At 48.1% G+C, this 14674-nt stretch overlaps 1 protein-coding gene across 1 annotated transcript in view; it reads left to right on the forward strand.

Moving 5' to 3' along the window:
- Positions 1–13233, forward strand: part of SH2D4B (SH2 domain containing 4B) — a 75310-nt gene extending 62077 nt beyond the window's left edge. The window contains exon 8 of the mRNA XM_023764525.1: positions 12761–13233. Coding sequence (XP_023620293.1) covers positions 12761–12849 — 89 coding nt within the window. The 3' untranslated portion in view covers positions 12850–13233. The remainder of the gene's footprint in view (positions 1–12760) is intronic.
- Positions 13234–14674: the final 1441 nt, after the last annotated feature.

A 14674-nucleotide genomic window follows, 5' to 3' on the forward strand; every position in this document is an offset into this window, starting at 1 on the left:
TCCTTTCCTTCCTTCCATTCCTTCCTTGCCTTCCCTTCCCTTCCCTTACCTTCCCTTCCCTTCCCTCCTTGCTGCTCTTGATTAGCGCCGATGAAGTAGCTATTTTGATAGCAAATGTGAAAGTTGCTGGCAGTGTTTGAGAGCATCTGTGTGGGCAGCAGGGGGTGAGTAGGGAGGGGTCAGGTAGAGCACCGTGGACGTGTGTGTGTGTGTGTGTGTGTGTGTGTGTGTGTGTGTGTCACAGCAGTAGCAGGGGGGTCAGGAGCTGCTGGCTGCAAACAGCCTGCCTGCGTATTCATGTGTGACACTGGGAGAGTGAGCGCAAACCTGGACTGGCTATGCTGGCGCTCATCTTCCCTTCTGTGTTCCTCGCCTTCTCATCCTCACCACGTGCAACCACGGGGAAGGGCTGCTGCCCTCCGGCCTCTGTCCCCTGACCTTGGCCTTGCCTTTCTCTACAGAGGCCCGACGGGCGCAGCAGTTTGTCGGACTGCCTCTGATGCCGGGAGGAGCCTGGGGACCTGCGGGCTGTCACAGGTGCACCCTGCCCCCTTTAGCCCTCATCAGGAGCCCTGATCTGTATGCTGGCTTTCTGCCTCAGTTTCCAGATTGCAGCTGTTGACTTCTGCCTCAGCCCCTCGACCTGCGTGGCTTAGGCCGAGACGGGGTTGGTTTTGTCTAGCTTGGCAGTAGCAGCCACCATGGTTGAGGCTGCCATTGCTTTCCTGGCGTTATTTCACTCGATTTGGCCAGCTTTGGGTGACACTAATGTGAATCCATTTTATTGTCCACGGAAGAAATCCCAAACCTAAAGGAAGGTTTAAAGAGTGTATGTGAGCCAAGGGCTGAGAAAGCACAGTCTCAAAGGACGGAGAAAATGCTCCCGGAAGAGCAGCGCTGCAGTTCTTTCTATACAGTTAGAATCAAAGGAGAAAATAAGGAGGCGTGAAATCCATTGGTGGTGGCTTAAGGAGGCAGGAGAAAGCAGAGCAGGGAAATCTCCACGTTCGGATAAAAGGGGAAACGGAGAGCCACTGCTTTTACATTGGTGGGCACGGGACAGTTAACATTGAACAATTACAAGGAGTGGGAGTAGAGATGGTGTGCGGGCAACGAGATAACACGGAGTTTCCCGTAGTTGTTCTGAGGCTGACAAGGAAAATTACCGACATTTGACACGCTCTTAGCCAAAAGGCTGAGCAGCGATCTGACATTTTAAAGATGTGTTATCAGTGCACAAGAACAATGGACAGGGCAAACGTTTCACTAAGGAAGCTCGGGCCTGGGAGGTGACTTCCCTCCCGGACCTGCCCAGGTAGGAGGTAATGGCCTGTGTGGTTACCTCCGGTGGTTGAGCTTATTTCTCTTTGTTCACATACCATTGAAGAGAGATTTCCTTGCGCAAGGTCAGGCCAACGGGGGTTGGGGGGTGTGTGTGTGGGGAGGTGGGCAGAGACCTGATTGGAAACTCGGATTTGCCTGATTTAGCGCTGCTTTCCCCGGATGGTTTACTGAATCCTGTGGGCCCTGTCAGCCTATGCACACCGCACAATTTCTGTTTACAGAGGTGCGACTGCTCCCCACCCTCAGGCCACCTGGGGTTCGGCCCCGATGAAACCACTGCTTCTTGAACCAAGGTTGGTGCCTGCAATCTGATCATGGCCCCTGGGAGCAGCAGTCCCCCGAGAGGCCTCGCAGGCTTCACGGCTGAGTCCTCACGGTTCTTGCCGTGAGCACAGGAAGCCCTGTGCCAGGAGCTGGCTGTGCCCATCCATGCCTTGTGCACACTTTCTTCCAGGGCCCCGGCTTGGGAAGCTGTGGACAGGGGTGGGTATGGACACGCACTGTAGCGGGAACACACGTAGGGAGAGCAGTGCAGGCCTGGCGCACCTGGCGCACAGGACCGACACTGGAAAGGAGGCTGTGCCTCTCCCTACTGCTTCCTAGCGTGAGACCTCGGGCACGCACTCAGCCCCTGCAGCTGAAGTGCCCGCTCCGTGAAATGGGGAGGATAGAAGTGCCTCCAGGAGAGAGTTATCTGAAGATCGGATGAACCAATCTGTGTGCACGGAACTCTTCGCACAGTGGTAGGCATAGTGTCAGCATCCCATAAATGCTAGACCTGGGTTATAATCTTCACTAATGATTTATTCAACAATATCGAGGGCCTAGTAGCTTCCAGACATGAGGCTCTAGTAGGAACAAAGCAAACAACATCCTTGCACTCATAGATCTTTACAAAATGATGATAATGTTTATATAAACTGTTGTGGAGTTCACCTTTTTTGCATAAATTATATCATACACTACTATTTTCCTACAACTCTTATTCTACAGTTATCAGTTAGAGATCTTTGAGGTCTACCTCCATGTCAGTGGTTCTCAAGGGGATTGAACTGCAACGGGGCATGTGCCCTGACTGGGGATTGAATGTGACCTCCTGGTTCATAGATTGATGCTCAACCACTGAGCCCACCTACTGAGTTCTGTGGCTAATTTTTATGTGAAATTAGTTTTCCTGAACTGTTCAAACGAAACCAGGGCCAGGAAAGTGTTTTGTAGTCCACAGAGCCGCCTCCTCTGTTGTTGGCAGGTCTTCATAAACCTGGGCAGCTTGCTTCCGGGGACAGCCAGGCTCCGCTCCCCACCCCCACCTGGGTCTGAACCTTCTCCTTCTTTCTTTTCTTTGTCCTTATCTTCCTGAATTTCGATCCCATTCCCGTGGAGTGTCCCACCGTGGGCTTCGTGTACTCACCCAGGACGGGAAGGGCACAGCCCTCCCTCGTTCCAGCTGTGTTTTCTCACCCTGGTCTCCTGCTCCCAGTGAGTTCCTGTTCGCTGCTCTTCGGTCCCTCCGTCACCCTTGTTGCTTCTTCTTCCTCCTCCTGCCTAAGCACTTGCTGTCTTGAAAGTCTTGTGCTGATGGTTTGTTCCCACCATCCTTGGTATTTGGGGCTCATGGAGATCCCTTGGCACCTAGTTTTGTTGTAAACATATCTGTGGACTTTTGGTTTTGCTCTTTAGCTGCTCTCCCTGTTTTTATTTGGGATTTGAAGAGATTGAAAACCGATGCTGCCACCACCACCAATTCCAGAATCCACCCCTCATACCCTGCACTTACATACATGTGCATGCAAGGCGAGGAGCGTTAAATATCACTTGTGTTTCTTTTTTTTTCTTTAATAAAGGTGGATCTTCACTCCATTTTATTTATTTATGTGTTTTTTAATCCTCACCCAAGGATATTTTTCACATTGATTTTTAGAGAAAGTGAAATGGAGAGGGAGAGACAGAGAGAAACACTGCTGTCGATTGGATGCCTCCCACACACCCCCAACCAGGGCAGGGAGCCTTCAACCGAAGTACGTGCCCTAAACATGAATTGAACCCGGGACCCTTGAGTCCTCAGGCCGATGCTCTATCCCCTGAGCCAAACTGGCTAGGGCTCACTTGTGTTTCTTGGCCTCACTGAGCACTTGCTATGAGGTCCATGCTCCGGGCACCTCTGGTGTTCTAGTTCTAATTGTTGCACAGTATTCCATAGGCCGCTGCCACCTAATTTTGCCCAATCCACTCCCTGAGTCACAGATGCCCAGATTGCCTCCAACTCATCACCACCACAACTTACTCTAAGTATCAGTTAAGTTCATTGCACTGGATCCCTATGGGCCTACATAGGACTTCTTTATAAGCGATCACAGGATTAGTGTTGTTGGGCCAGAGGATAGGCATGCACTTCATTTGACTAGTGGTGCCAATGGCTCTCCAGAAGGCTGAGCCAGGCTCTGGTCCCAGCAGCCACACGAGGGATGCTCTCCCTCCATGTTCAAACCCCTCACTAGAACATGGTAGGAATCCTGGGTCCCCTCCGTGCTCACAGGAAGCTGGAGGCTGGCAGTCACCATCTTCAGACAGTTCTCTCTCCCTCTCCGTACGCACCACTTCTGCCGGGCTGTGGCTTCGTTACGCAGACACAGCACCTGCTAGTTCTCCACAAAAACTGGGGCACAGGACTCCTCTACCGTCTCAGTCTCTCTGGGTGCAGAAGGTAGTGAGGGCACTCCTTCCAGTCCTTCTAGCCCTCTGCCCCAGCCCAGCCCAGAAGAGTGCTTTCTCTCCTGGCAGGGACTTCTCACAGGATCTACCCCCCACCCCTCTGAGGTAGGTCTACAAAACCCCGCCCTCAAACCTCCACTCCTCTGAAAATACAGGGAGTTTCTAGAATGCAAAAATCACATTTTAGTTCTTTGTCTATCCTAGCCCTCAGCGAATCTCAAATCCGGCTACATCTTAGAAGTGCATGAGAAGATTTTAAACATTGCTGGTTCTTGGCGTGCCCAAGAAGAATTAAACCGGACTCTCTCGGGGTGGGCTGGTGCTGAGGACCAGGCTCCAGAGACTCGGCCAACTTGGACAGTTAAAGCTCATTAGTGACCATTTATTTCCAGGTGATAACATCTCCGTCCGCCAAAGGACATTGACTGATTTGGAATGACTGTCATAGCAGGGATATGTGGGGAGCTGCAGAGCAACACTATTAAAATATTTTAAATATTAAATATTGACTATATACAGTGTTAGCATCTGCATGTGAAGGGAATAAAGAAAGCTTAGGAGGTGGAAAATCCGCTCTCCTTGGAGGCCTCTGTGTGCTCCTCCCATCGTAGCCCTCTTCCTTCCACCACATATGATCCTTATCCTGATTTTTTTGTCCATCATTTCATTGCTTTATTTACTGTTACTATGTTAATCTCCAAAAACCGTAGTGTTGAGCTTTGTGGGCTTTTCAATTTAATACATGGAATCACAGTGTATTTATATTTCAGCTACTTATTTTCAGTCATTAGCTTGTTTCGTGCATCATTGAAAACAATTTTCTCATTGTAGTTTTTCGTCTCTGTTGTTTGGAGGTTATGTCACACTCAAACCTGTCTTTTCATGGTTTACATAGATAATTTAACATGCGTACTTAACATATTCTAAATTTAATATATATCTTTACCCTCTTCCTAACCCAACTGAACTTTTTAAACTCCAATCCTTTTTCTCCTGATAAGATGGTTCTAGTTTTTTAAACTCTCAAATTATCCATTACAATCATTTTGTAAGTCAATATGTATATTTTTTAAAAGTTGATCTACAATATCTATGCTTATCATTCCTTCTAGCATCTCAGTTTTTCTATCCAGGATAATATTTCTTCTACCTGAAGTACATCCTGGAATTTCCTTAGTTGTCAACTCTCAATTTTTTTTCTGAATATGTGTTTATTTTGCCCTTCTCCTTGAAAGATAGTTTAATTAAGCAGTTATTTTTTTTTCTTGGCACACTGAAAATATTATTCTATTGTCCTCTGGCTTCAATTGTTGCAACTAAGAAGTCAACCTTTAGTCTAATTGTTTCTTCTTTGTAGGTCTGCTTTTTCTCTCTGGTTGGCAAAATGAGACATTGAGTAGCTTTGTGCAGTTTCACGGTGATGTGTCTTCAATTAATTCTCCACCACTCACTCTCTAAATATTGCCTCTTCTCCATTCTCCTCTCCTCTCTGGGATTTAGAGTATACATGTGTCAGAACTTTCATTCTATCCTCCATGTCTCTTAATCTCCTGAGACTTAGATTCAACTTCTCTTATGTTACATTTGTATAAATGGCCCATGGATATGTCATTCTTAATCTTCACTGTGACTCTTCACTCATCGATTGTATCCCTTCTTCTCACCTTTCACCTCATCACCACTCCTTACTGCTCACAGCGTCTACCTGGTCTTCCAGGCCCTTTTCCCACCCCCTTTGTTGCCTCTGCAAAGCCTGTCCTGACTTCTGTTGGCCTTGTTAATCTCCTTCTTGTGTTTTTCATGGCGCTTACTGTCCCCTGCATGCGATAACATTGTGTAGAGCAGAGAGCACTGGGCTTGGAGTTCCAGGAACTGAGTTCAAATTCTGGCTCCACCCTTCATAGCTCTGTGATCTTGGCTAAGTCACTTCTCTTGTTGAGCTTCACTGTTCTCAGTTATGAACTGATGACGGTAGAGTCATCAGGAAGACTAATGGGATGAGGGCCACAAAGTGCCCAGTGCTGGCTCTGGCATAAAGCGTCTCCCGTGACCCTTACTATGTCCCTTTGCCACTCTGTCTCTAAGTGGAAGCCATTTCTGGCAGCCCAGTGGCCCGGGAACTGGATTTCAAGGCCACACTGCGGGAATGTAGCTGTGAAGTAATCCTCAGAGGAGGAAGCCCTCACTGGCTTGAGATCCTGGCTCATACGCCTCCAATTCATGCCCATTGAATCCATTTTCCACCCTTGGACATTCTCATATTCTTCCATCCGGGAAGCATCCGTCTCTCCCCATTGCCCTCAGCATGATGCCTGTACGTGTTAATGGTAAGGAGAGTGCTTTGGGGCCTGACCCCTGCCTATCTCCATGCACCTTGCCGTTGCCCAGCTGCTGCTTCAGTGCTCCATCCAGCCGCACGGAGCCCTGTGCTGATTCCTTTTGCAAGCTGCCCTCCTTGCCATGCCTGTCTGTTTTAACCTTTCTGTCCTCAGTCTGTCTGTCACTTCCATCCCTGGGCTCCAGAGCTGGCTGGGACACCTTCTCTAGATACAAGCACTGCGGCTAAGGCCTTACCCCATGTGGCCTTGATCACCATGGTTACAGCAAGCTCCCCCCTCACCCCCCCTTTTAAAAATTTACACCAACTTTTCTGTCTGGAGCCAGAGGTTTTGGGAGGCAGGGACCGGTTCTCATCTGATGCTGATGTCCAGGTGCCCAGCCTGGGGCCTGGCTCCTAGATTGTGCCTAATAAATACTTATTAAAGGGAGGGAAGAGAAATTGAACCATGACCTTCTAGTTCATGGGGCAGTGCTCAACCACTGAGCCATGCCAGCCGGGCTGCACTGTGATTTTAGTCCATGCACTTGTTCTCTGCTCCAAACCAGTCCCTCTGCATCCCCAGCACTTGGGGTATAACGTCACGGTTTCGGTGTCCATTTGGGTCTCCGGAAAGCAGAAGTGCATGAGATTTATTGGAGGAAATGCCTGGGAAGACAAAGAGGACACAAGGCAGGAGAGGGTGGCAGAGTCTTCAGATGGGGTGCAGGTCTGACTCCTAGGAAGGGAGCGATGGAAGGAAGGACCCTTGGGAGGGAGAGCCTGATACTGGAGAAAATCCCAGTCAGGCTGGTGGGAAGCCTGGAGCAAAGATTGCTCACTAGAGGAGACCCCGTTGGGTAGGAATGGCAGCTCTGTACCCGTGTCTCAGTCACAGAAGCCCTGTGCTCTGAGTCGGGGGTCTCGGTCTGGTATCCCCTGCGCTGGAAGCAGCTGGGGGCAGCATGCCTCAGCATGGGCCCTGAAGATGCGGCAGCTGGAGGCTGCTGGCTCCCCACGCTGCTCCCGGCAGCAGGGTCTGTCTTGAAGGGAGGCCTGGGCCTCATGCTCCCACGGCCACAGGCTCTGTCCTTGAGCTGTCCACAGCCTGTTTACTAATATGCTGTAGAGTTTGGGCAGGATGTTCCGAAAGCCCCAACATGGGCTATCCCTGCAGCCTCCTCGGATAGAGCCATTTCCTGGAGGGTGAACAGGCTGTACCCTGAATCAAGGGACCCTGCCGAGGGGCGGGTGAGACCGGGGGAGGGAGGGTGGGGGGGAAGAGGGGGAGGCTAGTTGGGAGGAGGGACTGAAATACAGAACTGTGAGTTCTGCCATTTTGGCCCAGAGAGGCAGCCCTTTCTAATTCAACCACTCAGAGGGACTTATTTTTTTAACTTGCTGTTACACTGGGTAAAGCCAAATTGTGGAGGATTGCAGAATTGGAGAAAGTTTGTTCTTTGAGCTTAAGGGAAGCTTAATTATGTGCCTCTATTAAGAAATTGTTTGCCTACTGTCCACAGGTAGACAGAGGAAGTCTTTTTACTTCTTAAGAGGAAGTACTGTTTCCAGGTGCTCATTATAATGGGGGGGGGGGTGCGGTAAGGGTGGGGGGAAATCATGAGGCATCCAGTCTCATCATCAAAGGCTCTCCACAGGGCAGTGCTGCTGACTTGCATTTGTAATCGATGGATGCTACAATTCTGGGTCATTACTAATTCTCTGTAATGGATCCAAATGAGTGTGGCTTAATTTAGAGGAAAGTGTGCTAAGCCCAGGCCTGTGGGAACTCTGCCCCAGGCTGACAGCTGGCTGCTCTGGACCAAGATGGCAGCTCAGTGGCCCGAGGCAAGAGCTGGACAGCCCCGGCGGCCCCTCCCTGCCTTTGACACAGGCTGAGGGGCAGGAAGAACCTGCTGACTTTTCCTTTCTTTTTTAAACCAGGAATCATTAGCCGAGAGGATGCGGAAGATCTCCTTGAGAACATGACCGAGGGAGCATTTCTGGTCCGGGTCAGTGAGAAAATATGGGGCTACACTCTCTCCTACCGCCTGCAGAAGGGGTTCAAGCACTTCCTCGTGGATGCCTCCGGGGACTTCTACAGCTTCCTGGGAGTGGACCCCAGTCGCCACGCCACGCTCACCGATCTCATTGATTTCCACAAGGTAGTGCTCTTAGCGGAGCCGATCAGGGGATAAAGCTGGTAGAAACTTGAGCTGCAGGGAGAGCCAGGCTGTAGGCCTTCTATGAGCTGGGGATGGAGAGTGAGCAGACGGGGCCACAGGGATATGGAGTAGAAGAGATCAGAAGTTGTCCAGACCAGGCAATGCAGGTCTTCTCTCTGGCTTACCCTCTGACCCATGTAGGTGCCTCAGGAGGGTCTCCAGCCCTCCTCTCACCTTGAGTACCTGAGTGCTCCCTACTGTCAACACACAGGGGCTGGTTGGCCAGCCTTCTGTCCAAGACCAGTTCTCATCCCCGATTCATCTCCAGGATATCCCTCTTGGGGACATTCTAGAAAGGCCTCTTGCAGTTTTGTAGAGTTAGCTGAAGCCTAACAAGCAACCCCATGGTTAGAGAAGCGTTCCTTGTAGAGTTGCCATATCTCTTGTTCCAACTACAGCTTTACCAGGGAGTACGTGTGTGACCTTGGGCAGCTTCCTTAGTCTCTCTGAGCTTTAGTTTCCTGCCTGGGCCAATGGATGTGATAATACTTAGCCCAGATCCTCTGAGCATTGAATGAGGGATGTACTTGTATGTACCAGGACTCTAAGTACAAAGTGATAGGGAGTCTCGTTCCCCAGAGCTCTTTCTGCTGAGGACCTCACATTGAGAAAGATGCTGCCTTCTAAATAAGATATGTAGAAAGAAGCAATTTCTGTGTTATTGTGGCTACTGGCATCAACAGTAACTGAAAGGAAGACAGGTGGAACTCGTTGACTTGGAAGGGCAGGACCCAGGGATTCTGAGACAGAGCTGTGGTACCTCAGGGGTCCACCTTCTACCTGAGCTTTGCAGGTGTAGAAAGTCCTGCAGAACTACTTGACTGCCTCACTGGGCTTTTCTATAATAGGGACTCTTGGATTTGTGTTGCTTTTTCTTTATGGTTGTCCCCAAGCTCTAGGGACAACTCTTAACCTGATCTTATCTGTAAAGCACATAGAAAATCACTCCTTTCCCAATACCTAGACACTTGGAGGAGAGTACTGCCTGGGAAACTAGGCGGACCCGGATCAAGGCAGAGTTCTACTTGTGTTGGGAAGAGCCTTCTAATAACTGTAGGATAGGGAGAGGGAGGGGATGTGAGAATATTGGCACCTTGTCTGTGTCAAGCGCTGTGCCTGTTGCTCTAAGTACATGTTCTCATTTAATCTTCACCACAGCTCTGTGTGGGAGGCACATTAGTCCCATTTCACAGATCTGGAAAGGGAGCTTGAGAAGCCTGTCTAAGTTTTCATGGCTGATACAGCTGGGTCTAGGAGTTAAGCCTCAGGCCGTGTATCTCTCAAGCTTGTGCTTTTCCCACGAAACCACATTGCTTGCTTTTCCTGTCCAAGATAAGCTGCTTTGAGCAGCGATGAGCTCTGTGTCCTGGGAAGTAATCAAGCAGAGGGTAAATGCTCATCTCTCAGAGATGCTGTGGACAGGATCCTGAATAGCAAGGCTAACCCAGGTGTCTTTGAAGGTGTTTATTCTCTCCCAAATCTAAGGTTTGAGACTGACAAATTTAGTTTCTAACACTGAAGAGAGAGCTCATCTAGGCCCATGTGGAGATCTGGTGGCCAGTTTTACAAGTTAAAATTTTAATTATACAATTAATTTATGATTACATTCTAAGAAACATCAAATATAATACCAAGTGTAAATGTTGTTCATTTCAAATCTGAGTTTCCATCCTCCACCATGTACCTATCCAAGTATTTCCTGGGCATTAATACAGAAATGTATGTATAAAAGGACATACACAGTTTTTTTTTTTTTATTTTTTATAAACTGGACTAGAGGCCCAGTGCACGAAATTCATGGACTGGGTGGGGGGGGGGGAGGTTTGTCCCTCAGCCCAGCCTGCACCCTCACCAATCTAGGATCCCTTGGGGGATGTCCGACTGCCAGTTTAGGCCAGATCCTTGCCCTCCCTTCCCGGACTGGTCACCCCTAACTACCCTCCCCTGCCAGCCTGGTCACCCCCAACTGCCCTTCCCTGCTGGCCTGGTTGCCCCTAACTGCCCCCCGCCCCCCTGCTGGCCTGATCACCCACAATTGCCCTCACCTGCCAGCCATCTTGTGGCTGTGGGCACCGCCATCTTTGAGGGCGTGGCAGTCAATTAGCATATTCCCTCCTTATTGGCTGTAGGCACTGCCATCTTTGAAGACAGGGCAGTCAATTAGCATATTCTCTCCTTATTGGCTGTGGGTGCCACCATCTTTGCGATGGTGTGAGGGTCAATTAGCATATTCCCTCTTTATTAGATAGGATAATCCTTGTCTAATAGCTCAGCAATTCGATTTTAAACGTGCTTAATATATTATAGAATATATTTTGTAAAATCATGGACCCTGGAATCAGGCTGCCAAGTTTTAAATCCCAACTCTATGACTGTATGTGACTTTGGGCAACTACTCACACTCTTGTGCCTTAGTCTCCCTCTGAGTAAGATGGAAATGTCTCACGAGATGTGAAAGATATGGCATATGTGCTACCGATCCCTGACCCAGTGCCCAGTGCACTCACCTCTTAGGGTCACTGCGAGGTTCCAGCGAGACATCACTGTGAAGTACTGGATCGATGTACCTGCCGTTTGTGAGTTATCAGGACACTGGCTGTCATTGAGCACTGAGGTGTCTCCATGCCAATCCACATGCACATCCTTGTAAAACCCGTGGCATTCCATGGCATGGATGTATATTACAATTCAGTTTTCCCTCCTCCCCCCCTTTTTTCAGATCATGAACATTTTCTTTTTTAAAACAAAATTAAATTCTTTATTGTTGAAAGGATTACTCCCTCCTCCTTTGGATGAGCACTGGTGGAGCTTCCAGGTTTTGATGGTCACACACAGCACCGCAGAGACTGGCTCGTATATATCAGTTTGGGCACATGTGTGGTGATTTCTCTAGGATGGACCCTCGCCTTGGAATTGCTGGGAAGAAGACTATGCACATTTTAATTTGAAAATATCTGCCAGATTGCCTTCTAAAAATGTAGCGCCAACTCATGCTCCTGCCAAAACTACACGAGGCTGTGTCCTCACACGGCTGCCAGCACTGGGACTGTCAGTCATTTACATTTCCCCCATCAGATGGGCAGACACTGGATCTCACTGCTGTTTAACTTGCATTTCTCTGATTACCTCTGACGCTGAGGCTCTTTTCATATGTTTAATGGCCTCTTGGATTTCTGCTGTGAATTGTTTGTTCAGATCCTTTGTCCATTTTTCTTCTTAGGTGTCTCTTTCTTATTGATGTGCTGGTTCTACCAGCGACTAAATTGCTCTGTAGTTATGTCCGTTCTGCTCTTCAGTTCTTCTGTTGAGATTTTCCTTGTGATTTAAATGTGGATCCTTGTCATGTCCAGGCATTCTCTAATTGGTTCTTTTTGAATAATAGCCCATTCTTGTTTCATGGATGCTTTATCTTCTTAGTCCACCCAGGAGATTAATACACATCTCTTAAAGGTTCTTTCTGTTTGTTTTATACACTTGATCTTTTCCTGAATCGTAATTAGGAGCCCATCCTTCTCATCCCAAGCATTTTGATCTTTATACTCCTAAAGTTCTGTTGTTGAGGTTGCCATTTTTCTTTCATGGTTATGATTTTCCTTAAATAGTTACAAATTTTGAGTGGGGAGGTGATTTCTCAACTTTGAGTTTCTTATTTATCCATCAGTGGATACAGTTCCTGTTTCCCAAATCCGTTCTCTTTATGCTGTCAGGGTTGGAGTTGATAGTGAGCAGTTCATCTTTTGGAGATGGGAGTGTTTGAAATTTGTGGGTCTCTTTGCCCCCCTAAGGAACTGTGTGCCTCTCCTTACTCTCTACCTTGCCTGAGACAAAGACCTCTGTGGTTTGGGGGTCCCCAACCTGTCCACTGACACTTGCCCCACAGTAACGCCTCTGAAAACCTCATCCTGTATATCTTTTGGTTTTTAAGTACTCCTCAACATTTTTGATTTGTTGATTGCCTTTCTTATTTTCCCATACTTTTATGCATTTATTTATTTTTTAAAAGCAGATTCCCCCCCCCCCCCGCCCCCCGTGATTTCTCAAAATTTGAATGAGGAGGAGGCAGGTACATATTCTTAGTTTTTCTATCTTGAATTAGTTTCTCTCTGGTGGATGCTTATTTCCCTTTGTTGATTATAAGTGAATATTTCTATTTTTTTTTTAGGAGGAAATCATCACTGTTTCGGGGGGAGAGCTGCTGCAGGAGCCCTGTGGCCAGAGGGACAGCCCGCCAGACTACCATCTGCTGTTTGAATGACGTTTCCCCCTTAGCCACTGGACTCCTTTAGGCATCCTTTTTTTTGAACCCAAGAACTTCTCAGCTCAAATCCCTATGGCCTTCTGGAAGATTCACCACCATCCAGAGGATTAAGTAGATTAGAATGTCTCAAGAGATATGGAAGATATGGTCTATTGTGCTGTTGGCCCCTGTCCCATTGCCCAGGGCAGAAATGGCTACTAGTTGATGCAGATCTTTCATAAAGAGTTTGGATAGGTCGTCAGAAGATGAAGCCTATTTGTTGTGGCTGCTCTAAACTCAGCTCCCAGAGCCCATGGATCATGTTTTTATAATCCAAAATAATGCCAGTGCCTAACTCTGAATTCAACATATGGTGTCCATTCAATAAATGTTTGTTGAATGAATGTACTTTTTCTGAAAGTTTTCAGCACTAATCCCTGATTTCTAGTAAGTGATTTCCTACTTGTCACTGTTTATAAAGTCATGGAGATGATAGAGGAAGCACTGTAAAGGATTTATGTGGGAAACATAGATGCTGCATCTTTAATGATGTTCATCATCACCTCAGTGACATTATCAGTGGAATTGCTAAGGTTTCTGAGCCCCAGCTTCTAGAGCAGGTGACTGACACTCCCCCCCCTTCCTTACTCACCTCTTCTTCTGCCTTCCCTCCTCTGTCTGAAACCACATCTTGGCCCTTGTTTTGCAATATAGAGGCAATGGTGTTATATGTTCTTATAGCTGTCCCCCAAACCTGGGGTGAAGTATAATTTAAGAACTGTCTGTAGACATCTGGAAAGTTCTTTGTTCTCTAGGATTTGGCCCTTTTCTGCAGGTTACTCAAATGATTACCTTGCCTTCATAGTCCTTTTATTTATGATTCTATTGTCCACTTATTTTAAATATGTTCTTCCCATTAAGAAGAAGACTCTCCCAGTAACATCTCAACTGCTCTGAGGGATGGGGTCTGTGTGTGCACATTCACGTTTCACACTTGAGAACATATACACAGACACGGCATTGTGTTTGGTGAGAGTAAGATGAATGGACTCTGTGGATGTCAATGACCTGGTTTACCTTACTTGACAGGTGTCAAACATCCCTCATGCTCTACTTCACCTCTTGCCTCATCTGTTCTTCACATCCTTGACCTCTTGTTTCACCCCAGGCTCCACCGCTGCAGCCAATGTTGCACGAACTCTGCTCTTCCCACTGTGTCTGTCAGCTGCATGTGAGCATACGCCAGCAGCACCTTGCCCTGTGCGGTGCTCTGGGCCTCTTGTCTGCTGTTGCTGCAGAGGCAGGAGACACCATGCAACCAAGAAGGGCTGGGAAGTGAACTCTCCATGCGGTGAACCTTTATCAATGGGAGACAGTGGCTGATAAATCAATTTTCTCTCTTTCTCCTCCTGGAGGGACTTTTCTAACAGTCCTGCATGATCAGCAACTAGTCCTAGAGAAGCCAAGCGGTGGTCAGATCAGTGCCACACCCTCCTGTCTGTTCTTCCTCTTTCGCTGCCTCAATCCCCTTTCTCCTGCTCCCCTGGGATTGCACTCCTGAGTCAAGTAGCAGCAGGTAAGCACTTACCGTAGGCTCTGCCTGTTGGGGGAGCCGGGGAAGGGCCCATCACCCAAATGTGTTTAATAATACCACTTGCACTCTGCCTCTACAGCTTCCCTCCACGGCTTCCTAAACTCTAAAGTGCTTTAAAACCATAGCTGATATTATTAAAATTACCTCCTTTCTATGGGACTCAGAGGAACCGAATTTTAGCTTTGGTTATACTACCTACCCACCGCCTGAACGCTCGGTAGAACTGAGAGGAGAAAGCTCTGTGT

This window comes from Myotis lucifugus, unplaced genomic scaffold, assembly GCF_000147115.1.
Source record: "Myotis lucifugus unplaced genomic scaffold, Myoluc2.0 scaffold_335, whole genome shotgun sequence".
NCBI lineage: Eukaryota > Metazoa > Chordata > Mammalia > Chiroptera > Vespertilionidae > Myotis > Myotis lucifugus.